Source organism: Vulpes lagopus, chromosome 6, assembly GCF_018345385.1.
Source record: "Vulpes lagopus strain Blue_001 chromosome 6, ASM1834538v1, whole genome shotgun sequence".
NCBI classification, from domain to species: Eukaryota; Metazoa; Chordata; class Mammalia; order Carnivora; family Canidae; genus Vulpes; species Vulpes lagopus.
Window position 1 is genome coordinate 71,665,582 of NC_054829.1, and position 23,645 is coordinate 71,689,226.

A 23,645-nucleotide genomic window follows, 5' to 3' on the forward strand; every position below is an offset into this window, starting at 1 on the left:
TGGGGACAGGGAAGCCTTGGGAGAGGGGTTGCATGCTTGATAGGGAATGTGAGGATGGTGGGAACAGACCCTGATCTTCTCTCGCCCATCTTCTCTTGTGCTTCCGTGGGCCCCTCGGCCAGAAGCCAGGACAGGGCAGCCAGGTGGTTGTGGCACTAGAGCTCCACCTCCCAGGGCTGAGTGGGCTTTGGTGATGGGGGCAGGCACTGAACTACAAGCAGAGCCTCAGATCTGCATCTGAGCACCACTACCTCATCACTGTCAGACCCAAGGGGGTCCCCACTTTCCTCATTTGTAAAATCACTTTCTCATCAGGTGGTTGGAGAATAAGAACCTAGCCTGATGCCTGCCTGGAGTGAACATCCAGAGCTGTCGTGTGACTTCTTTGCTAGGAGCTTTTGAAACAGCCTGGCACCCTGGAGGGAGCCCCACTTGTGTGTGGGTGGGGACGGGGGTAGGCTGGTGGCTTTCTCCAGCTTCTGCCGAGGTCCTCGGGGTCAGCCAGGTGCCAGGCTGGCACTGATGACTCCAGGGAACTGGACTTACAGGTGGTGGTGGCTGGGTGCTGGGCGACAGACATCTGGTGGGTCAGGAAGCATGGTGTCAGGCCGCCCCAGCTGTTGGCAGGTGCTCCTGTCTTAGGGTCAGGTGGTGGCGACTGTCTGTCAGCTGGGTGGCTCTGGCTCCCTTGGGATGTGATCTTACCAACCCCTTGTTCTTGAAAAAATAAACACAGCCCCCCCATTGGAGCAGGGCCAGCCGCGCCCATGGGGCCCAGGCAGTTGCGTACTCCCTCGCTGTGGCTGTGATAAGCCCTGATTCCCATGTGTGCACCTTCTGCACCGGGCAGCATGGGGCCTGGGGACAGAAACACAGACGTGGGGCCTGCCGAGGACTTCTAGAGGCCCAGTGGCTTTGTGCCTTCGTCCCTGTCTGCATTTTCCATGAGTGCCAGCCCCTCTCCTGCCCCCTGTCCCGGTGCTGCAGGGATGTACAGGGATGAGGTCAGGGGGGTGGGACAGCAGGGCCATGGGCTCAGGTGTTGATGCTGATGCTTTTCTCCATGTCCTCCCCCTGCCCTGACAGCTGAACCTTAGCCGGCCCATCGAGGAGCAGGGCCCCCTGGATGTCATCATCCACAAGCTCACCGATGTCATCCTCGAAGCCGACCAGAATGACAGCCAGTCCCTGGAGCTGGTGCACAGGTTCCAGGTGAGCGAGGAGGGTGAGGAGGCGAGGCCCGAGAGTGGCTCTGGGCATGTCTACGGCTGGAGCAGCTATCTCGCTGTGTACCCCCGGGAATGGTTGTGCAGCTGCCCTGCGAGGGCCTCAGTCTCCTTGGTAACATGGGATTGACCAGCGCATGGTTGGTACCCCGTCCGCTCTCTACCTGTTGTACAGACGTGCTCCACTGACGAGAGCATCACCACGTCCTCATGGCATGTGACCCGCGGCATGCCCGTTCACGGTCGCTGCCTCCGAGTTGCCCACGTGTTGGAAGCCACCTACTGTGTGTTGAGAAGGGACCCCAGGGGCGGTGGGGGTAGAGCAGCCTTCCCAGCTCCCCGAAGCCAGCCTTGGTGGAGAAGCCCCTCTCTGCTCGCTGCTCTGACCCCTGTGTGCCTGTTTCTGAGCATGGACAGTCCTCTTGGCTGCTCCCTCCTCCCTGTCCCTCCACCTCCACCCAGGTCTCAACCTCACAGCGACCGCCCCCCACCTTGGGAGGTGCTGCCTCTGCCCCTCCACTGACCTGCCCTGTGTTTTCTCTGGTGTGGACAAGTACGTGATTCATTCCTCAGGAGAACAGCTTGAGGGGGTGTGAAAAACAAAGTCATGTTGTCAGTGAAAATGCAGCAACGTGGAGGGCCTCCCTGGTGGGAGGGCTGCTTGATGCTTGATCATGCTTTTCAGCCAATCGTTCCTCACCTTAGGATAGCCAGGTCACTGCGAGAAGTAAAGGCCCGGGAACATAAAAGTGCCTAATGTCTGCTGCGTGTGCACCTCTGCGCCTGGAGCAGGGTCTTCAGCACCACTGTCACTGTGTTACTGCTCTTCTGGGTAAAGGGCTGTCGTCCCCAGCCAGCCCCAGGCCCTGGGAGTTCAGGACCACCCGCCCCCTGGGGGGACACCCATCCCTTGCTTCCTGGCCAGGTGGTGGCTGAACTGTGACAGAGGACCCTGTCCCCGTGCGCCGGCCTTGGGAGAAGAGAAGGTTACAGGGAAAGAGCACATCAGTGGGAAGTGGGGACCGGTGGCTCTAAGGTTTTAGCCTCTTGGTGCATTTTCCAGGGAAGTGTTGCCTGAGTCCCCGGAATCTGTCCCAGACAGGGTGCACACACTTGGCCACCCTCGGTGACCTCGGTGGAACCTTCCAGCCTGGGCATTTTGGGGATAAATGTTCACTGCACTCTGTGCTGGAGCCTGAAGCCAGATATCTGATAAGGCCAGGACATTTCCTTCTTTGTGAAGAGAACAATCCTTTGGGGAAAAGGGTGACAGGCTGAGCTTTTCAGAGGCCCCAGGAAAGGAAGAGACAGTGGCTGAGGGCCACTGGAAAGAAGCTTCAGGGCCCTGAAGCCCAGGGAGAGGCCTGTGCGGCTACACTCAGGCCTTCCTCCTGCCACAGGGTCCCCGTCTGCTGACCGAGTTACCCACACTGCTGTAGGGTGTGAGCCAGACCAGATAAACTGGCACCTAGCCTTGGTCCCGCCCCTGGTTTTCTGATTCTTGTATTAATATTTATGCAAGACCTTGAGGAGGAGACATTGGCTCGAGTAGGTAGGGACCCCAGCTCAGCAGCAGGGAGGCAGAGCCCAGGGCTCGGGTTTGTTTCTGCAGTTTGTTGTGAATAAGAATGCAGAGTGAGATGGTTTTCCCCAGAAGGGGCTTGTCATGAGGGGCCTTCCCTGGATGCCACGTTCAGGGCCCAGGAGCAGTGAGTTGAGGAAGAGGAGTCTCTTGAGGTGTCCCCCCAGCCCTCGAGCATCCTGCTCCTGGGATATAAAGGAATTCTGAGCTCACAGGTTATGCTTTCTTTCCTGGCTGCCTTTGAGGAAAGGTGGGGGTGTAGGCCTGGGGTTCCTTGCACATCACTAAAGCTGGTTGCCTTAGAAACTACTCCCCCCCAAGCCTTTTTTAATATTGGCCCCAAGAGAACTTTGGTTGGAGAATCATCAGGATGATTCAGTTGTTTTTCTGTCCAGAGTTCATGGGGAGCCAGCAGCCTGGTGCCGCCGTGGCTCTGCCTGAGATCCATCTATCACTGAGCAGACCTTGGGGGTCCTGCCCGTGGGGGCAAGTGTGGCCGGGGTGGTGGGAGGGTCTCCATCCCTGTGCTTGGGGGTGTCCTGGCCTCTCTTGAGCTGTTTCCCCAGGGAGCAAAGAGAACCTTCTCACTGTGGCGCCCTCAGGGCACAGTTACCAGGGCTGGGGCAGTCCCCTCTTGCTGCCTCTTCCAGCCTCAGAATTGCCCAGAAGGGTTACAGTGATTGTGTTCTGTGGGGCAGGTGGAGCTGAAGGTGGATCTTCCTGGGGCTTTCCCTGAATGAGCATGGAGGAAGGAGGTTTGCGTCTAAATTGATACCTATTTCCCTGCCTGGACCAGCTAGAGGATTGCTAAGTGTTCTGCAAACACTAGGGAGGACCTAGCCCAGAGGGCAGGCCCATGGGGAAATAAGGACCACCCTCACAGCCCCTAGAGTGATGAGTTAGGGCTGGTGCCCACCTGATCACTGCGTGTCCTGGTGTTACACCGTCCTGTGCCTCCTGTTTGCAGTGGTAACAAAGACTTCGTTCAGTCTTGCGTGAGGCCCATGAGACGAGACCTACAGAGACAAAGCCTGCATGATCTGGCCATCTTCTCCACCCACATCCTCACCTCGCCCCCCCACCCCACCCCTGTGCCTCAGGCTCTGTGCTCTTGCCCGCCTCAGGGCCTTTGCCCAGGCTGTCCTCGTGCTTGGGATTCCTTCTTCACCCCCAGCTGTCAGCTCAGGTGCCCCTCCCTCAGGGAGGCTTCCCTGACCATCTCACTAAGGACAGAACCGCTACCCTAGGCCCTCCTACCTTTCTGCGTTTCGTTCCCTCCATTGGGAAATGCATAATGCTCAAGCAGTTGGTACTGTCTGTCTGTTCATGCAGGGGTTAGCTGCACGTTAGGGCAGGGGTTGCATCCGTGTCAGGCTCACCGGAGATCCCATTGTCGCACATGGTACCTGTTGTGTAGCAGTTGTGCCCGTAGATGGTGAAGGAAAAGAGCATGGTGGGTGCTGGCTTCATTCAGGGTGCCCTGCTGGGCCAGAGGAGGAAGTGAAGGGCTGGGGGTGGGGGTGGGGGTGGGAAGCAGGACACGAGGAAGGGTCATGAGGCAGATGGCCCTGCCTGTCGGGTGTGTGTGAGGGTTCCTCCGGACTGGGGAACCACAGGATGAACAGGTTGGGGAGAGATGGCTTCTTCTGGCCAGGCCATGGAGCTTGGACCTGATCCTGCAGGCGAGGTAAGGGTGATAAGGTCAGATTTCCCTGGAAGGAGAGAGGCCTCCTGAGGAGGGAGAATGGCCGAGGCAGGATGAATTCTGAGAGGTGAGGATACTATGGTCCTCAGAACCCCACAGTGCCCCATCCTCATCCCGGAGGCACTAGGATCTCTTGGGGGTGACAGGCCAGCACCCATGGGCCCACGCAGGGCAATTCCTGCTCACCCATCAGGTCCCGGCCAGCCACTGGCCACATGGATCTAGGGAGGCGCTCTGTCCTCACCTCGGGGATGCAGGCAGAGAGCGCACACTCTCTCTGCGTGTTGGTTTTACCTGAAAGGAAACAGCTTTTTGAAACACTCTATAGTACTCCAGCCCCCATGTTCCACTCCTTAGCTTGAAAACAGGCTTATTGAGGTACCATACCATTTGCACACTTAAAGTGACAGTCTGAGGGGTTTTAGTGGATTCAGGATCCATGCAGTCCGTTTCAGGACATTTTCGTCACCCCCCAAAAAAACCCCTGAAATCTGGAACGATCATCACCTCCCCTGCTGGCCCTAAGTAACCACCACTTTCTATTTCCCTAGAGTTTTCTCTCTTCTGGGCTTTCATATGAGTAGAATCATCTGGTATTTGACTGCTGTGACTCTTTCTCTGAGCAGAAGGTTTTCAAGGCTCACCCATGTTGGGAATCGTTGCTTTCTTCCTTTTGGGGGCTGAGTAACATTCCATTTGGATGCACATCGTGTGTCCAGCCATCACTTGATGGTCATTTCCATGTTCTGACTATTGAGAATAACGCTGCAGGGGTGCCTGGGTATCTCAGTTAGTTAAATGTCTGACTCTTGATTTCCACTCGTGAGATTGAGCCCCATGTTGGGCTCCATACTGGGTGTGGAGTCTGCTTAAGAGTCTCTTTCTCTCTCTCTCTCTCTCTCTTTTTAAAATTTTATTTATTTATTCATGAGAGACACAGAGAGAGAGAGAGGCAGAGACGCAGGCAGAGGGAGAAGCAGGCTCCATGCAGGGAGCCTGACGTGGGACTGGATCCAGGGTCTCAAGGATCACATCCTGGGCTGAAGGCAGGCGCTAAACCACTGAGCCACCAGGGCTGCCCTCCCTCTCTCTCTTTTTAAAAAGATTTTATTTATTTCAGAGAGAGAGCATCAGCAGGACAGAGGGAGAGGGAGCAGCAGACGCCCCAATGAGCAGGAAGCCCAAGGTGGGGCTCGGTCCCAGGACCCTGAAATTACGACCTGGGCTAAAGGCAGATGCTTAACCAACTGAGTCCCCAGGTGCCCCCTCTCCCTCTCTTAAAAAAAAAAAAAAAGCTGCTATGAGCTTTTATATACACATTCGCACTGCTGGGTCATGTGGTAGCTCTTGACTTGATGCAGGGACCCCCAGCACTGGCCTTCCCAGGGCTGCGCTGACATCCCCACCAGCAGAGTGTGAATCCTCGGTGTTCCCACCTCCTCGCCAGCACTTAACCTGACTTCCACTTCAGCCATCCTAATGGGTGTCACGTGGTATCTTGGGGTTTTCATTTAAGCTCTGTGACAGCTGCTGACATCAGGCATCTCGTTCTGTGCTTCTTGGTCATTTGCACATCTTCCTGCAGCCCTCCTTATACTTCACATCTATGGGCTCCATAGATTTATTTGCCTATTTTCCTCCTTTAGCCTCCTGTGTCCCAGAGCAGAATACTTGGGAACGCTGCTAATAGAGCCTGCTGCCTGGGGCCAGGGCTCTCTGCACTGCTGCCTTTTGGCCGGCCTTGGGAATGTCTTTTAATTTCCTCCACGCTTCAGTTCCCTTATCAGTGAAACAGGGCCAGTCTGCACCCCTGTCTCCCAGGGCTACGGGAGGACTGGGTGTGCTGACTGCGTGAGCACCCAAGTGCTGGGCCTGGGCTGGTGGATCCTGGAGCCCAGGCGGGGCACCTGCTGCCTCTGGCCTGTGTGGCACCTGCCCCCTGCCTCCCAGTCAAGCTGCAGACTCCAGTTCCCTCTGACATCAGGGGGGTTGGTGGGGCTCTGCTGCATGTCTGGGAGCTGGGGTGACTGGGCAGCTCAAGACAGGTTGTCATCGTGGCAAAAGGAGGAGAACTCTGTGAAGCGAGCTCCAGCCCTTAGTTTGTGCCCCAGCACAACACTTGCCGTGGACTCTGCCACGTGAGTGGCCTCACCTATTCTCATGGCTGAGCCACACCACAGGGAGGTGGGCACGCGCGCATGGTCAGCTTGCAGGCCAGGGAACCAGATGCGGTGGAGATAGTGCAGCAGCCCCACAGCATCCTTTCCTCCCAGGAATTAAAAACAACAGTTGTCATGAGGATTGAACAAGGAAGATGCGCCATGCCCTTAGAACAGCACTCGCTCTGAGCGTGTGTGCTTGTGGATACATGTTCCCTACTCTCACAGTGAACGCCTGGGTGTGATGATGTGTCTCACCAAGAGGCCACAGAGTCAGGCCAGCTTCTTCGTATTAGTATTATTACCACCACCCCAGCACAAGCACGGCTCACCCGAGCCGACCAGAGAGTTCTCAGTCGTGATTGTAGTCCGCGACGCAATTATGGAAATGTCCCCTAATGGGAGGCATCTCTGTGACAGGAGCAGAAAGGTGCATTGACTTTAACAGGAGGCAGGGCTGGGTGGAGGTCTGGAGACTCAGGTCCTAGGCCCGGCTCCGCCCCTGGGGCCTCAGTGGCCCTGCCTGCTACCATGGGAACGTGCGAGGATGGCAGCATGGGGTGGAGGCACTGGGAGCTGCGGTTGCCATGAGCAGCAATGATCCCCTCCAAGACCACAGCTCCACTTACCCCCAATCCCTGGGGCTCCGAAATGATTTCATGTTGGGCCGGATCACAACCTATCAACTTCTGATGTGGGCTGTGTGCCGCATGTTGGAGGGGCAGAGTGGAAGCAGAAGCAGCACAATTTTGTTGTTCTGGGCCTTCTAACCTGATTAGGGAGAGAACATCTAAAACTAACAAAAAATAAGTGAATTTTGTTTATTTGGGAGCAGAGCTTAGTGGCATGTGGGCTCCCTGGCTGGGGGTGTCAGAATCAGAATGCTGGGTCTGGTGGTGCAAAGGGTCTGGGTGGTCACCATGGAACCTTGCGAGAGGCTTGTGCTTCTTCCCAAGTGGGTCCCAGCTGACCCCCTGTTTTTTGGGCACTCCACATCTCTTAGCTCATTTTGTGCTTACTTCAATCCCTGGGAAAGTGGAATTACTTCCCCATTTTTCAGGTAAGGAAATAGGCCCAAGAAAGTTAAGGCACTTGCCTGGGATTGCTCAGTTAGAACTGGACAGCCAGGATTGTAGCCTATGTTCTTCCAAATATGCCTCGGGGCAGCTTTGGCTGGCAGGTGACCGACCCTTGGGAGGGTGAGGGCCAGTGATCCGGGGTCACCTGAGGGAAGAGGTCACCATCTGGGATTGCCTCTGGCACCGCTGGTGCTGCACAGTGATGAATGTCAGCCAGCAGATCCCAGTGGAGGCAGAACTGGGCATAGCTGGTGACCCTGGCCTCAGAGGACAGGTCTGATCCTGGGGTGGCCCTGAGGTCAGCCTCTTTGTGACTATTGCCCTGGGTTACAAGGCCACCCCCGCACCCCCCCCCCCCAGCTGTGGGTGGAGATGGCTACACAATCTCCCATTGTGTGCCCAGGTCAGGCATTGGTGGTGAATCATTCCTTCTCCCCAGGGGAGGTTGGTGCCATTTAGTGCCATTAGCCTTTCCTGCATGGAGCGGAAGATTGGTCCCCCAGGCAGACCCACGACTTTATGACCCCGTTTCCAGTCCCCAGCAGAGCTGGACTTTGCACAGCACTGGGTGGCACAGTGGGAGGGCATGTCTGCCCTGGAAGCCTGCACTCTGACCCAGCACACTGGCTGTGTGTAGATGGTCAGTGTTCCACGGCAGAGGATTTGAGGTATGTTGGGTTTTAGAAATACTAATGTTTATAAATAATCAAGTTTTCCAAGGTTGAAGAGGAACTTTTCTTTTTTTTAATTTTTTTAAAGATTTTATTTATTTATTCATGACAGCACAGAGAGAGAGAGAGAGAGAGAGGCAGAGACACAGGCAGAGGGAGAAGCAGGCTCCATGCGGGGAGCCCGATGTGGGACTCGATCCCTGGTCTTCAGGATCACACCCCGGGCTGAAGGCGGAACTAAACCACTAGGCCACCGGGGCTGCCCTGAAGAGGAACTTTTCATGCACGGTATTTCAGGGTTCCTTAGCTCTGCTGACTTGTTGGGCCAGACGACTATCCTGAGGGGTTGTCCTGTACATTATACAATGTCCACCCACTAAATGCTGGTGACACCACCCTCAATGGTGACACCTAAAAATGCCTCCAGACATTGCTGAATGGCTCCTGGGGGGCCACTTTGCCCCTGGTTGAAACCCCTACTTTTCCCAGAGCACAGCTGTTCTGAGGGCTTCGGTGGGTAAGTGAAGCTCTTCCTGTTTTAAACACGTTGATACTGAGGCCTCATTGGATACAGGAGCTGGGTTTTGGAGATCGGGATCTCAGACCATGAGGTCTGAAGTCTGTCTCCTGGGCTCTTGTTTCAATAACCCCTGCAACAGAAAAGTCACCTTCTCCATTCTCCTCTTGGTGTGTTCTGAGGCCGTGACTTCCTGCCTCGTTTCCATGTTTCCCACGTGGGCTGCATGTTCACGATATAGCTATTGTGGTTTTCTTCACCTTCGTGCAGTAAATCACAAAGCCTCTCACCAGCCAAGCTGGCCTCTGCTGACCTTGGTCCTCCGAGGCATGGGGACCTCCCTGAGGCCCTCCTCGCATGGCCCATGCTGCTGGGGTCCACGCCCAACTGTCTTGGGCCTCTGACTTCCCACAATCCCTGGCTTCCAGCCCCTGACCCGGCCTGTGTCTCTTAGTCTGTTCATTGAGCTCGAAGATTGATCATCAAAGATCTATTGGGTCGTTCATCCAGCAAGTCTTACTGTGGCCAGGAGTCTTCAAAGACTACAGATACAGTAATAAATAAGACAAATCAGATGGACTCACCCCTTGCCCCCACACAGTTGTTATGGGGGGGGGGCGTGGAGCAAAGGAAATGCAAACAAAACACAAGCAAATAGAGGAAAAAGTCACACACAGTCTCTAGTTAAGGTAAGTTCTAGAAAGAAGAAAAATCAAGGCTGTGACAACAGGGAAGTTCTTACCATTTCAAGCTGCAGCCTCTCTAAGGAGTTGACTTTTGAGCTGAAGCCTAAAAGCCCGGTTGATCAAGGGGAGGTCATGGAGCCAGCCTGGGGCAGCGTCTTCCAAGCCCTTGGGCAGCAGGGACACAGAGGTTCAAGGACCCTGAGTAAGCTGGTGCGGGTATCAGAGCACAGGGACTGAGCATGCCTGATGGCTGTGGCTGGAGCAAGGCCGGAGGTGCAGGGGGAAGTCAGCCCGTGAAGCTCGGCCAGCGGGGTAATGCATGTGGTGCGTATGTGGGGTGGCAGCAGGGGCTGGCTGTTCTGGGGAGCTGCAGCTGGTGCTGGAAGCAGGACACTGGGGGCCCGAGTGCAGATGGGAGGGACCCAGGTGGCTCTGACAAGAGTGGCCCTGACTTTTCTGAAGTCGGGCAGCACACTGCAGACCCTGCACCAGTTCCCAATGACTCTTTCTCCCTCCCCTACCATGGCAGTGTGGGCTCCCTGAGTTCAGTGAATAACACACACCCAGCAAAGCTGGGGGGTCCTGCAGGCCCTGGGGAGGCCTCAGCTTGTTCTGGGAACTACGGTGGGCTCCCGTAGCTAGACCAGGATCCCGGGGGTGAGGGTGAGGTGGCCCCAGGGCAGGGGCTCTACAGATGCTCACAGGAAGGGGAGTGTCCGTGGGCCCCACATGTGGAGGGGGTCCACGGAGGTGTTAAGACAGGTGCTTAAAGAGCGTGGGGCCCAACTGACAGCTGCATGAGTGGGGAACAGACAGCCCCTTTCTGGTCCTTGCTGTGCTCAGCCACCAGCTCTTGATGGTTGGGCCAGGAGACTGCTGGGACCCCCGGAGCCCCACTGCAACCCTGGATGGCAATGCTCGTCTGTCCTGGTTTAGCGTCAGCCTGTGAGGGGATGCTTCCGACCAGCACCCAGCCCTGCAGGTCCTTCTCCTGGCTCCAGAGGCCTGCATGGCCTCGATCTCTCTCCTGAGGACCTGAGGAGGCCGTGGCTCCGTGACAGGGCATGTGACTATCATCAGATGACCAGTCTGGCCAGGCACTGCACCAGCTCCTGCTGACAGGGGATTGTGAGCACTTAGAAGTTTGGTGCTGCAGTCTGGGCACCGAAAGGGAGGGATTGTTTTCCTTGGGCGGGGGGGGGGGGGGGTGGCGCTGGGAAGGGCAGGAAGGAGGTGTTTGCCATCTTTAGTAACAGCATTCTGTTTACTTCTGGCCCCTTCTTCCTCAGCATTTGGGCTTACATTTTGGCAGGAGCTCATTTCCTCATGGACTTTCTCACCCATGGGGACCACAATGTGCTACCCAGGCTATTTGCCCAGTGGAGATGGGCTGGGAGGATGACCCAGGTGGAGGGACAGTCATGGGGGGCATCTGGCCTCGGGATGGGGGTGCCTGTGACCCGGAGGCCACCAGCTGGGACACAAAAGCGGGCGTATGGAGTCACAGGCCCAGGAGAACCCATTGTCTCCTGGACCCACACAGGCACTGTCTCAGCACTTCCCTTCCCCTCATGCAGAAAAGGGTTCGCTTGCCCCATCCATGGTATGAGTCTGCACAGCTCATCCTGGAGGCTGGGGCCTGGGTGTTCCGCCTTCTCCTTGGCCACTCTAGAACCCCTTGTCCTGTAACTGTTCTGTTCATCAGGAAGGACGGGCGCGGGGCTGCTTATTGCTCATGTTCTGCTCTGAGGAAGCTTGGTGGGCCCTCCCTGGATGCCCCAGTGTTTCTCCTACCTGGTGCTCCATCTGGGACCGAGAATCATCGTCATCTTGTGGACTGTGACTCTGGCACATTCCTTAGGTGCTGGGTCGTCTGTGCATGGCTCTCAGCGGCCCTGACAGGCTGACTCTGGTAATGTCAGAGTCCCTCCCACCACTGCCACCCAGCCAGCCAGTTCCCATCTTGGGCGCAGCCATCGGTTCCCTTTGGCCTTGAGCCTTTTCAGAGGCTTCTGTGTTAGTGAACAGAAATGGTCTTCCTTTCCCTACACAAAGCCGTTGTTCAGACAGTAGATCTTAGAAACGAGGGCAGGCTGGGTGGTTCAGAAGTTCAGCACTGCCTTCAGTCCAGGGTCTGATCCTGGAGACCTGGGATCGAGTCCCACGTCAGGCTCCCTGCATGGAGCCTGCTTTTCCCTCTGCCTGTGTCTCTGTACCTCTCTCTCTCTCTCTCATGAATAAATAAATAAAATCTTAAAAAAAAAATGATTTCACATCAGCCTTTCGGACTACCTCACTCTGTTTAATGGCTACATGGTATTCCATTCACTGACCTTAAATCCTTCCCTTAAGCAGCCCTCTAGTGATGTTTCTGGAACATGCCATAGTGATGAAACGCCCTTGCACACGTATCTGTATGCGCATGCGGGCAGTTCTGTGGCGTAAACACCTCAAAATAGAAATACTAAGTTTCTATATTATTAATTTTGGTTGGTGCCCAGTTTCTTCCCATAAAGTTATACCAACCTAGAATTGGCCTGTGCTCCACCACTTTGGGAGATGCTCTTCTCATTGGCATAATTTGGCCTGGAGTTCTGGAGTATCGGGGGGAGGGGGTGTGCCCCTAGCAGTCCCCTCATCCCATTGTGTTTGCTGCTGGCACTCGGGGCCGTGGCGGGGGCAGCATCTGAGCCAGGCTCACACAGCCTGTCTGAACCTTGACCTGATGCCATCTCGTGTGTGTCTGGTGCTCATGTGTTCACACCTGGCCGTACTCTTCTGAAATCCCTGCGCTATCAGGGCCTGACCACCCCAGCCTGAGCTTGTGGGTTTAAATTACAGGTCTGAAGAGCAACCAGGCTATGGGACAGAGCGCATCATTTTCCTTTCACTGGCTCTGCCAAATCATGCCAAAGGTCAGCAGTATTTTGGTCCTCAAACGGCAAAGTCCAGCACACATGCCTCTAGTGCCAGCTCCCTGTCAGTTCAGCCCCTAGGCCACACATGCCGATAGACCAGTGGCTGCAAGACTCAGAGCTGGCCCTGCCACTCCTCAGCTCGGGACCCTGTTGCTTTAGAATTCTATCCAGACTCCCTGGCTGCTGTGTCTCTAGCTCTCTATCCTGCTTTCTGCCTTGTATAACCTCTTTGAGACCTCGGTCTGCCCAGGCATGCTGCGCTCCCTCACCTCATGTCTTTGCTCGTGCCGTCCCCTCTGCCTGGAATGCCTTTTCTCCTCGTGGCTCATGCCAATGACCCTTCGTGGTCATCAGAAACCCTCCGGAAACTCTCTCTCCTCCTTCCATTGCCCTCCCCCACGGCTAGATTAGCCCCCGAGGCACACCCCTGCACATTCCCATATGGCAATGTCATCATTCCCTACATCTCTGCACTTAGGAGCCCCCAGTGAGGGTGGGCAGAATGTGGCCACTCTGTAGTGGCAGAGGCGCCTCCACCCTGGTGCACATGTGCACCTGCACGCATGCACAACACATGCATGTGTACACACACACTTTTCGGGGGCTCCCCCTGCCTGGCCCCATGCTCTCTGGGTGGCCTCAGGCTGAGTGCTCAGACACTGGCAATCTCTCCAGAATACAGATGAGGGTCAATTAAGACCAAGGTGTCTGAAGCGTGGAAGCCCAGCACTCCCCAACGAGTCATATTGGAGGGTTAGAGATGTAGTGGGCGAGGAGCTGCCCTCTACAGACTCTGGGCTGAGAGTCGACTTAGCCCCTACTCACAGGCAGTCCGGGTGTGTGTGGTATTGCTTGAGCCAAAGAACTGATGTCAGTGGCAGAGCCACTGGCCATCTGTCACTCATGGGCCTGTTCCACTCAGTCTCTTCCCTCTATTGTGGGTACATGTGGCACTGTCCTAACAAGACTGGGTTCTGTGTAGTTGTTGCACTTTGCATATGCTCGAGGGGAACAGGCCCTGGACTGCAGGGCCCTAAGAGGTTTTTTGGTTCATTTATCACTTCACAGAACCCAAGAATCCTAGGACATTTTTATGTTATAAAAATGTTATTCTAACCTACTTGTTTTTGTAGGTGGGAAAACTGAAATACTGATGATTCAAGTGCCTTTCAGAAGTACACATAAAGTTAATGGCTGTGTTAGGACTTGAACCCGAATTTCTTGACTGTCTTTACCCTAACTTTCACAGTGTCTCAGGGTCCTCATGCTAGGATTGGGATTGGCCAGGTGCTGCTGGGCGGAAAGAAATGGTCAGCTAGCCAGTGTTTGGAAAGCAAAAACCTTGGACTGTTATGTAGGTTGTGCACTGCACAGGTCAGTGGCAGACTCTGTGAATGGTACCCTGTGTGGCTGGACTTGGCAGTCCTGCCCCTGGTATGTACTAGATGCTGCCACAACGCTTTCTTGGCCTCCAGAAGCCCACCTCCAAGGTTTATCTGAATGCATCGCTAGTCCCAGCCCTATGCCCAACCTGGCTACCTCTTTAGACACCTAGCCTGTGATTCTAGAATAGTCAAGGGTGCTTTGGTTTAGCTAGGGCCATGGTTGGCTGCCTAGCACATTCTGTTGCATCAAGACACCTAGGTCTGGCTTGGATTCTCCAGGACTATCTGTTGTATGTGGTTTTCTGTAAGGTGTAATGAACAAACAGGTATTCTGGGTGGTGCCAGGAAGGCTTTGCCTGGGGGACATTTGGCTCTAGCTTCATTTGATTTCATGTCCGTGAATACTGTTGATTCCATGGCTTCAGTAGTCTTCCCAGAGGATTCGTTAGCTGTCCTCCCCAGAAAGCTCTGCTCAGTATGGCTCATGACCTCATCCTCATGTGGAGCCGATCTCCCAGGAATGGGTTTCACTTTCTCTGGAAGCATACTGTGCATTTGAAAGTCTGATTGCCCATGACACTGTTTTATCTATTAGACCTCCCTCTGCGGGTCCCACTCCCTCACTTGGTAGGTGCCCGCTGCAGGCATCCTGTGCGTGCAGCATGTGCTGGCCTTGAGAACCCTGCCCTGGGCTTTCCCTTGGTGCCATATGGATCTTCGTCACAGAGGCCATTGTGGTCTCTAGCATCTGGTCATGCCATTTATTACTCTCCTAAGAGGTAGTTGTCTTGTGGCTGTTGTTAGTTTGTCTTGATCCAGAGCTGGCAACAGAAGCAGAGACTCTAGCCCAATGTGGCTGTTCCTTGGGACCTCTGGGAGCCAAGTGAACCTGGGCAGACTCCGGGGTGGTAGGAGAGCAGATGGAGGTCATCTCTGCCACGTCACTGTGACCTCAGGCTAGTTTCGACTTCTCTTTCCTTTCTGAAAAGATGGGCTGGACTGAGGGACCTTAGGTTTTGCAAGGTCTGACCATCTGTGACTCTGCTTCCAGGAAAGAAAATTGCAAACTCTTTTGCCATTTTTTTCTTGGGTGCTTTTTTTTTTCTTGGGTGCTTTAAATACCTGTACTGGCACCAAATGTCATGTCCTTCTCATTAGCAGAACATGAGAAAGACCTATTTTTTTTTTATTTAACATAAATTTTGAAAGAATGCACATGAGAAATTCTGGCTGTAGCTAAGATTGAGGTGTCTTTCCTTTAACTAGGGCTTCCATGCCGCCTTTGCTGAGTAGAGAACTAGTCAGATAGCCTGGATCAGATGCCATCTTGGCTACTTCATTACTGGGAGAGCCTGGGCAAGGTACTGAGGTGCTCGCAGCCTTACTTTCTCTATCTGTCAAATGGGGCTGCTAATAGGACATACTGTGTAGGGCTGTTCTGAGGAATGAGTGTGTCAGTTCTTGAAAGTGTGTAGAACACTGTCCGGTACTTGGTGAACATTCAGGAAAAGTTGGCTGCTATCAAAATCATTATTATTGTAATTATTAGTAATAACTCATTCTGGTGTCTTGCCAGGACCTCCATCACAGTGTTAAGACTTTAGGAACTGGAAACTTCCTGTCTTTCATCCACCACTTGGTGTGGAAGGAGCTAGTTCAAAGGCCAGCTTTGTGGCCATCAGCTGGAAGATCTGGCCTTGGGCTGTGCTCTCAGGAAGAGTCGAAGGAGTGAGATTCTGCTGAGTAAGCCCAAGGTTACCTCTTTTTCCATTAAAGCCCCAGTGAGTAATTTTTAACAGCCACAGGGAAGCCTTGTCAGTCTTCCTCCACATTTGTTTGGTGACAGAGCGCTAACGGAAACACACAGACTCTGACTCACAGGGTCTTGGGAATCAGCCTGAGGAGTTCATTCTAGGCATGGTGTGTGGGATTTGCCTTGAGTGCCTGTGCTTATCTAACTTCTACAACCAAGTGATGATCAGGATTCTGAATCCCATTGGGTTAGTACAAAAGGTTGTTGTGATCCCCAAGTGACTGCTGCCATGATCAGTGGTGATAGCTGCCATGGCCCTGGGGAGGTGTGGTAGATTGTGCCTCCTTTTCCATCCTTGGCCTACTCCAAAGAGGAGGCTGGAGGCCCAGAGAGGATAAATGCAAGGCAGACCACGCTGCAGAGCAGGGACTGGGACCGGTCCTTGCTATTTGTTTAGTCCAGTGCTTTTCTTCGCTTTCCTTTTTTTCCCCCAATAAGTTGAAGTGTAATACATATGTAGAAAACTGTACCTCTAAGTGAGAAGTTTCATGAATTTTACAAACCAGATATACCGTGTAAACCGCCAGATCAAACAGTAGCACAGAGCTGCTCCCTAGAGCCACACATGGGCTCCCACTCCTTCCCTGCCTTTATCCAACCTGCCTTGCCCCTTCTTTTTCTTTCCATGCTCAGTGAGGACCCGCCGGGCTCTCATGTGACAGTTTCCTGGGGGTGTGGAACAGAGACTCTGGAAGGAAAGAGGCTAATTACCAAACTAGAATGCTAACTTTCTCCAACAAGTTGAATGCTCTCAAATCCCTGTTCTGTGAATGGCTTCCCACCTGGTCGTCCCCAACACCACTCTTGGCCAGCAGGGTTTCTCTGAAACTTACTTTAATCCTCTAATTCTCCTCCTAGAAAGCTTCTCTGCCACTCCCTCCAGCCTTCAGGTTAATATGCACAGGAAGGGTTGGCAGGGGAACCTGGCACTTAGCTTCCCCAGCCCTGTATGTGACTCCTTTTCAGCATTCACTGTGCTGCTTCCTGTCCCACCTTGCTGAGATCGAAAGTCCCGGAACATGGGCGGGACTCACTCTCACCGCAGTGCTTGCATGTTTGCTCTCTAAGTGCTTAGATATGATACTTAGGAATGGTTCAGAGAGCCGGCCTCCCAGAAACCCAGGAGATACTATGAGGTCCACGGACGGTCTGGGCAGCTCCCGGTCTCTTCATTCCCAACTTCCCATCACTGGCCCCAGGCTTTGGTCCTCTCCTATTCTAGACCTGCCTGAGTTGTGTACAGGTTATTTAGCACTTAGATTAGAAATGAGTCCTTAGACTTCCTGGGAATTAAAAGCACTTCAGCCACATAACTTGTATTTAGGTAGGTGACAAGGTACACTGCAGGGCCTTGGGTTCGACGTCGTAATGGGTGGTTTTGAATCCTGGCAGAGCCCCAGCTGGTTATGACCTTGAGCCGGTCACTACCTTTCAGAGACTCAGTGTTTTCATCTATGAAATGAGAATAAAAATAGAGTTGTTTACTCTATAAACAACAGAGATGTCTTTGAGGGTCAAATCTAGCATTTTGTGTGATTGCAGCTTTTAGAAACCAAGGAAATGGTTTATTTGTATTCCATGGTAGATTGCTGTGATCGCTACCTAAAACATCCATGCCTGAGCAGCTGAGTTATGTGATCTTTTGCATTCTTACCCAAGAATATATGGCATATAATCCAAAAGAAATGAAAACTTGCTAGTCCACACAAAACCTGTATACAAATGTTCATTATTCATAGAAGCCGCAAGGTGAAAACAAACCAGATGCGTGTCACCTGATCAACAGATTAAACAAATCCGGTAGATCCACACAGTGGAATATGATTCAGCCACATGCTACAGCATGGGTGAGCCTTGAAAACATTATGCTAAGTGAAAGAAGCCAGTCACAGGAGACTGCACTGGATTTCATTTATATGAAATTTCCAGAATAGGCAAGTGTATAGAAACAAATAGTGATGTCCAGGAGCTGGAGGGAATGGGTGAATTGAAGCTGATAGCTAAAAGGTATGGGATTTTTTTTGGGGGGGGAGGTAAAAATGTCTTAAAATTAATTGTGCTGACGGTTGCACAACTCTGTCAATATATGAAAATCACTGAATTGTAAGCTTTAAGTGGGTAAATTGAATGGTATATGAAATCTATCTCAATAAACGTGGTTTTTGTTTTTCAGGGTTTTTTTTTTCTCTCTCTCTCTTTTGTTTAAGAACATCTTGTGAGGTAGGAACTATGGCAGTCTCCATTTGACAGATGGGAGCCTGAGGCTTATGGAGACCCAGAGTCCTAAGGGGGAAAGGCAGGGTTCTACTTCAGGTCTCGCCGTTTCCAGCTCCCATGCATCTTCACAGGATTGGCATGTGCCTTCTAGAGGAGGAAGAAGCCTGGAGAGGAGAAGGGGCTTCCCTCCTGTGTTCTGTGTGGTGATGCTGCTTCTATCCCTGCTCCGTGCCCCTACAGGGGAGATTTCTGGAACAGAAAATCTCACTGCGCCTGATTTCCCAATCCTGCTATGGAGATTAGAGGTTAGGCTGTGCCTGGCCCAGCTCTCAGGCACACAGTCCAGCAGGTGGCCTTTTAGCGGCTGGGTCATGAGTGCCATGAAGTGAGGCTATTGCCAGGTCTCAGGCGGGTGGTAGTGTCCTTGATTCACAAAAGCACTTAATGTCGATGATGTTCAGCTTATTTTTTCTTTTCTACTTTTGGTCTCATATCTAAGAAACTGTTGTCTGATTCAAGGCCATGAAGAGATGTATACCAGTGCTTTCTTCTAAGAGTTCTGTAATTTCAGCTCTCACCTCATTGATTTTTATATTAAAGGACATGGTGCTTGAAAACCACATTTTCCCAGCTGTGTGCATGTAGCCAGCCGGTCCTGGGTAAGTGGTGACTGCTATTATTTAAAAATTATGATGATTTTTATTTATTATCATCTTTTCCATAATTAATCTCTCACTGTGTTTCCCATCTGGCTAGCTGCCTCTTGCTCCTTCTGGAAAGATAGTGTTGGTGTCTGAATCTGTATCTGGCACAAGGGGTGTGTGGGATTGAAGAAAGGGAGGACCTGCCTGGTTACTTTACTCCCTCCCTCTGCTTTGTCCCCGATTTTTTGTTACAGAAAATTTAAATACTTGAGAGAATGCTACAGCACACACTCCCACATGCCACCACCCAGCTTCACAAGTTAGCAACTTATGGCCACTCTTGTTTTCTCTCTGCCTCACCTACTTCTCTCACCATTCCCTGTGCCTGGTTACTTTGAAGCAGATTCGACCTGTATTCCACTCATATTTAATCTATAAATGATTTCAGCATGCATCTCTATTTTTTTTTTTTTCCAAAATTTTTCTTTATTTATGATAGTCACACAGAGAGAGAGGGAGAGAGAGAGGCAGAGACACAGGCAGAGGGAGAAGCAGGCTCCATGCACCGGGAACCCGACGTGGGACTCGATCCCGGGTCTCCAGGATCGCGCCCTGGGCCAAAGGCAGGCGCCAAACCGCTGCGCCACCCAGGGATCCCCCAGCATGCATCTCTAAATGTGAATCACCACTTTCTAAAAAGGGGCCTGCAGTGTTTTGGGGGAGTGGGCCAGAACGTCTATTACCTCTGAGAATTGAGGCGGCAGGAACTATGCACAGGCACTTCTTTCGCTCCCCTGTAAGGAGCTGGCTGTCTGGCTGCAGCTGGCATTGTGGGCTCTGCCAGGACCTGTCCACAGAGGGTGCACCTTGGAGCCTGGGCCACAGGGCATGGGATTTTGTGGTGCTCTGGGCGTCAGCAGGAGGGTTGACCCCACCCAGCCAGAATAGCCCTGTTGCTCACCTCAGGTGCAGGGCTGGCATGCCCCTGCCTGCTGCACGAGGCATGGCAGGGTAAGTTCAGAGACCTTGAGTCAGGTTTGGTGCCAAGAGTCCACGTGTTGTCCAATTCTGAGAACTCTCTTTGTTTTTCTATCTACCAGCTCCTTTCGTGTCCAGGTCTTGTTGCCCACAGCAGCTACCTGAGATAGGTTTGATCCAAAATGCAGGGGCACGTAGGTTGCTTATTGCTCACGTAAGCATCTGACTCTTGGTTTCGGCTCAGGTCTTGAACTCAGGGTCAGGGGATTGAGCCCCACATCAGGCTCCACACTCAGTGGTGAGTCTGCTCTCCCTCACTTCCGCCCTCCCCCGACTTATGTTCATGCATTTACTCTCTCTCTCTCTGAAATAAATGAGTCTTTGGGGGTAAAATGGACATTTTGCACACCAGGAAACAATCTCAGAGAGATAAACTATACTTTCTTTTTCATAGACATGGAATAAGTGGCAGAGGCGGATTTGAACTTGGGACTTCTGCCTACATTTTCTGTTAGAGAAGAGCAAACCCTTGCATCTCTCATTTCCTGTCCATAAATGGAACTGCAGAAGAAATGGTATTTGTGGTGTTCATCCTGGTCATCTCATTTGGCTCACATTCTTGGTGGGGAAAGATGGACTTCCCCTAGCCTAGCAGAGAGGGCCCAGCATCCCTCTTGGCATCATCATCCTTTGGGCCTAGGGGCAGGGGGCACCTGGCTGGCCTCTGCCTCTCTGTCCCCTCAACAAACAGTCTGCTTTCTCTAACCCTCCTCCTGTCCCTCTGACTAGGGCTCTCTATCTCTGCTCCCCCCCTTTTCCGTCTGCTTCAAGCTGGGCTCCCCCCTAATTAACATCCAGGCTCCCTTTGTAGGTGTTATGGGCAGACGTTCTAAAGGAACATGTGTTTACCATTTGCCATGGAGACCGTTTGGGCCTTTCTTCTTCTGAGTGGTGATAAAATGGTACAGGGTGCTCACTTTTCCAGCAATTGGTTTGGTAATTCTAAGAGTCTTGTGAAAAATGCATGAGGCCTGTGGTACAATAGATAAGCTGAAAGGCTTGGAAGGAGATCCACTTGTGGATAGCGGGGTGATTGGAAAAACACTTTCTTTGCCCTCTCTGTCCTGTCCCAAAAGAGATCATGTTTAGGAATAATTCTTCTGTTAATACTGATGCTTTCATCCTGGGTCAAAAGCTTGTTGGCGCCTGCTGGTCAGATATTTTCCCCTTTGGTTTCTTCTAACTTCTTTCCCTCATGAGTTTGGCTTAAATCCATGTCTTAATGATTCTGAATTCTCTCTTTAAAGGTCACTGCCCTAACACATAAAAGTGGAACCAGATCCAGCAACTACTCGGATACTCTTCTTGAGACTGGGGCGGGGTGTGGATTTTCTAGGGGGAGGAAGGATCCTGTCTGGACTTTATGGGACTCAGTTGCTGGGGGAGAACTGGGCCAGCCCATTGAAGCCAGCATCTTTGATACTGCCTCCTCTTTTTAGGCAAGCCAGCAAGCATGTGTGTGTGTGCCATTATCTGTAATGCCTCTAGCAGGTGGCTCTCCATCCAGTTCTAAAACAGCCCCCATGTGTGGCCCCAAAGTCTGCCTCCATACACGCTAGTCCTGTTTTTCCAATTTAGGTTTTTAAGTCACAGACGAGGGAACTGAGAGAAGCCAGGTGGCCTGCCCAGGGTGACCCTGGGAGGTGGTAACAGTGAGAGCCTGGGTTTGAGTCCTGGGCCCTTACTCTTCTCTCTGCACCAGGCTGCTTCCTAGTGTGTTGGGGTAGGGGAGGAGGAGAGGGTGTGTGGGGACAGTTCAGGGCCTTCAGGTCATAACCCACAATATGAATTTGTTGGCCAGGATTACAGATCCTGGGCGAAGTAGTAGTATTAAAGCCCATGTGTCTTTAATACTCTGCACAATGTCCTAAGCACTGTGGGTGATGTGCAGTTTGTTATGTGAATGATCTTCTAACATGAAGACAGTGACATTTTGTACATATGTGGGAATCTTGGTGTCCCGTGAATGATACACTCTTATGGCAGACCTGGTTCAAAGAAATGATGCTGATGGGGATAGTTGCTGATGGGGAGCCAGCCTTGGAGAGATGCAGGCACTTAGGCACTTATGTGAGGCTGGGGCTGTAGGAGAGAACTGGACAGGAACCGTGGCCTGAATGCAGCTTGTAATAATCTTTTCTTGAGGATACTTCTCAGCTTTTCACAGCCCCTGTGGGTGGCCACTGTGGGCTCGTGTGCATCGGCTGCCAGGCTTGTTCTGTATAAGTAGGGAAGAGGGCCAGTCACTGAGCTGACTTGTTGACCTATCTTGGGAGGAGGAGGAAGGTGATTTCTCTTCTGTGTTTATGTCTATAGGATGGGTGTGCAGGGAGAGGGGCGGAGAGCGTGTGGGCCCCAGAGAGTTCATGGGTGTGGGGATGGGAAGAACTCCCCGCTGGCATGTTCTGGCCACCCCCTTAGGAACAGAGAAGTGTCTTTTAAAACATTCAAAAAAAAAAAAAAAGACACAAATGAGCCCATAACCAGATACTCTGGTATGAAACACAAGGGCGGGGGGATGGGAGCAAATTTCAGGAGAGAAGTAGATATAAATCTCTGGCTTTGTGTTGAGAGCTCTTAAAAATGATTACTAGGAACCAAAATAGGCTCACTGAAAAAAAAAAAAGAGTAGTTTCAAACGGTGCTTTCTTTTTTGTTGATAAGGCTGACTTGAAAAGCAGCATTGTGGCTTTTTCCTTGGCCTTTGCCGACCCCGCAGACTGGTCTTGTAGATGGGGGCAGGAGGATGCAATAAGCTGGTTTATTCCTTCCCTGGGGCGGCCTGGACACGGTGCACCACACCCTCGGTGGCTTCACACAACAGGGAGTTCTTTCTCCATCACGTTAAGGAAGTAGACATCTGAAGTCAGGGCGTCTGGGGTTGCTTCCTGCTAGAGGCGCCCGCTCTCCTGCCGTCCTGGTGGCCGGCTGGGGATCCTGGGCAGGCGCGGCCTGGGTCCTGTCTGTCCTCAGAGGGCCTCGCGGTGTCTCTGTCTGCTGGTCCCCATCTTAGACACCAGCCAGTGCACCAGGGTCCATCCCAATCCCGTGCGGCCTCAGTTTCCTTTGATTCCGTCTGTAAAGACAGTTTCCAAAGAAGGTCACACTTTCAAGCCCCAGGGCTCAGGACGAGCGCGACCCACTGAGGACACACTGCGGCTCATCACGGACAGCTCCCTGACACCCAGGCTCTCCTGGCCACGCCCCCGCCCCCCGTGGCTCCCGCATCCCACACTTCAGGCCGCAGACTCACAGGGCCCTGGGCCTGGGCCAGCCCCACTTCCAGGCCCCGGGCCGAGCTGGGGGGCCCACGGAGGCGGCGAGGCGCAGCGCCGGATTCTCGGAGACGCAGCTCCTCCCGCCGTGCGCCTTGGCGTGGCTTCCCAACGCGGTCGGGGGCCCCTCGCGGGCCGCAGGCTGCCCCGGGGCCGTCTGTCCTGGCTGTCCTCTCCCCGGCGGCAGACACACGGGCCCGGGCTTCTCCCCACCCTTCCACAGCCGCCCTCCCGCCGCCGCCGCCGCCGCCCGCCCCAGGGCCTTTTCCGTGCGGGGTGTGATCCACATGGGCAGCGGGCTGCATTCGGGGGGGGGGGGCCTTTGTGCGCCCAGACGAGCTGAGCAGAAGCAGCCTGCGCGCCCCGTCAGCCCCGTTCCTCACTCCGGGCTCTTCAGGTCCCCGCCTCAGAGCCCAGCGGGCCGCTCCCCGCCGCGCGGCGCCTCAGTGTGGGGGGACCGGCCTTGTCCCAGCATCCCTAGCAAGAGCTCGGAGCCTGCGCCTGATAGGACCAGCTCGGGTCACGGGCCCGTGGCCAGGGTGGAAGGTGCTGATTGGTCTGATCGGCACCACGTGATCCCGCCGTGGCCGGGTGGCCCGGAGCGTGGAGGCAACCGCCCCAGACCGGGTGAAGCCCCCCAGAGCGGGTGAAGCCCGGGCAGAGGTAGGGGCTGCTGGAGGGAGGGGGGAAGGAGGGGGGGGGGACGGAGGGATGGAATCCTGCGGAAACC

At 53.4% G+C, this 23,645-nt stretch overlaps 1 protein-coding gene and 1 long non-coding RNA gene across 3 annotated transcripts in view; one reads left to right on the top strand and one right to left on the bottom strand.

Moving 5' to 3' along the window:
* The window catches only part of ITPK1 (inositol-tetrakisphosphate 1-kinase), a 164,001-nt gene that overhangs the window by 93,939 nt on the left and 46,417 nt on the right, over nt 1–23,645 (top strand). For both annotated transcript variants that reach the window (XM_041758262.1, XM_041758263.1), the window contains one exon: nt 1,087–1,212. In XM_041758262.1, the coding sequence (XP_041614196.1) occupies nt 1,087–1,212 (126 nt within the window). The remainder of the gene's footprint in view (nt 1–1,086; nt 1,213–23,645) is intronic.
* On the bottom strand, nt 8,902–11,778 carry LOC121492933. The gene is made up of 3 exons (XR_005988348.1): nt 11,420–11,778; nt 9,682–9,790; nt 8,902–9,481 (listed from the first exon to the last, which is right to left on the bottom strand). It is a non-coding gene; the product is annotated as an uncharacterized LOC121492933 (long non-coding RNA).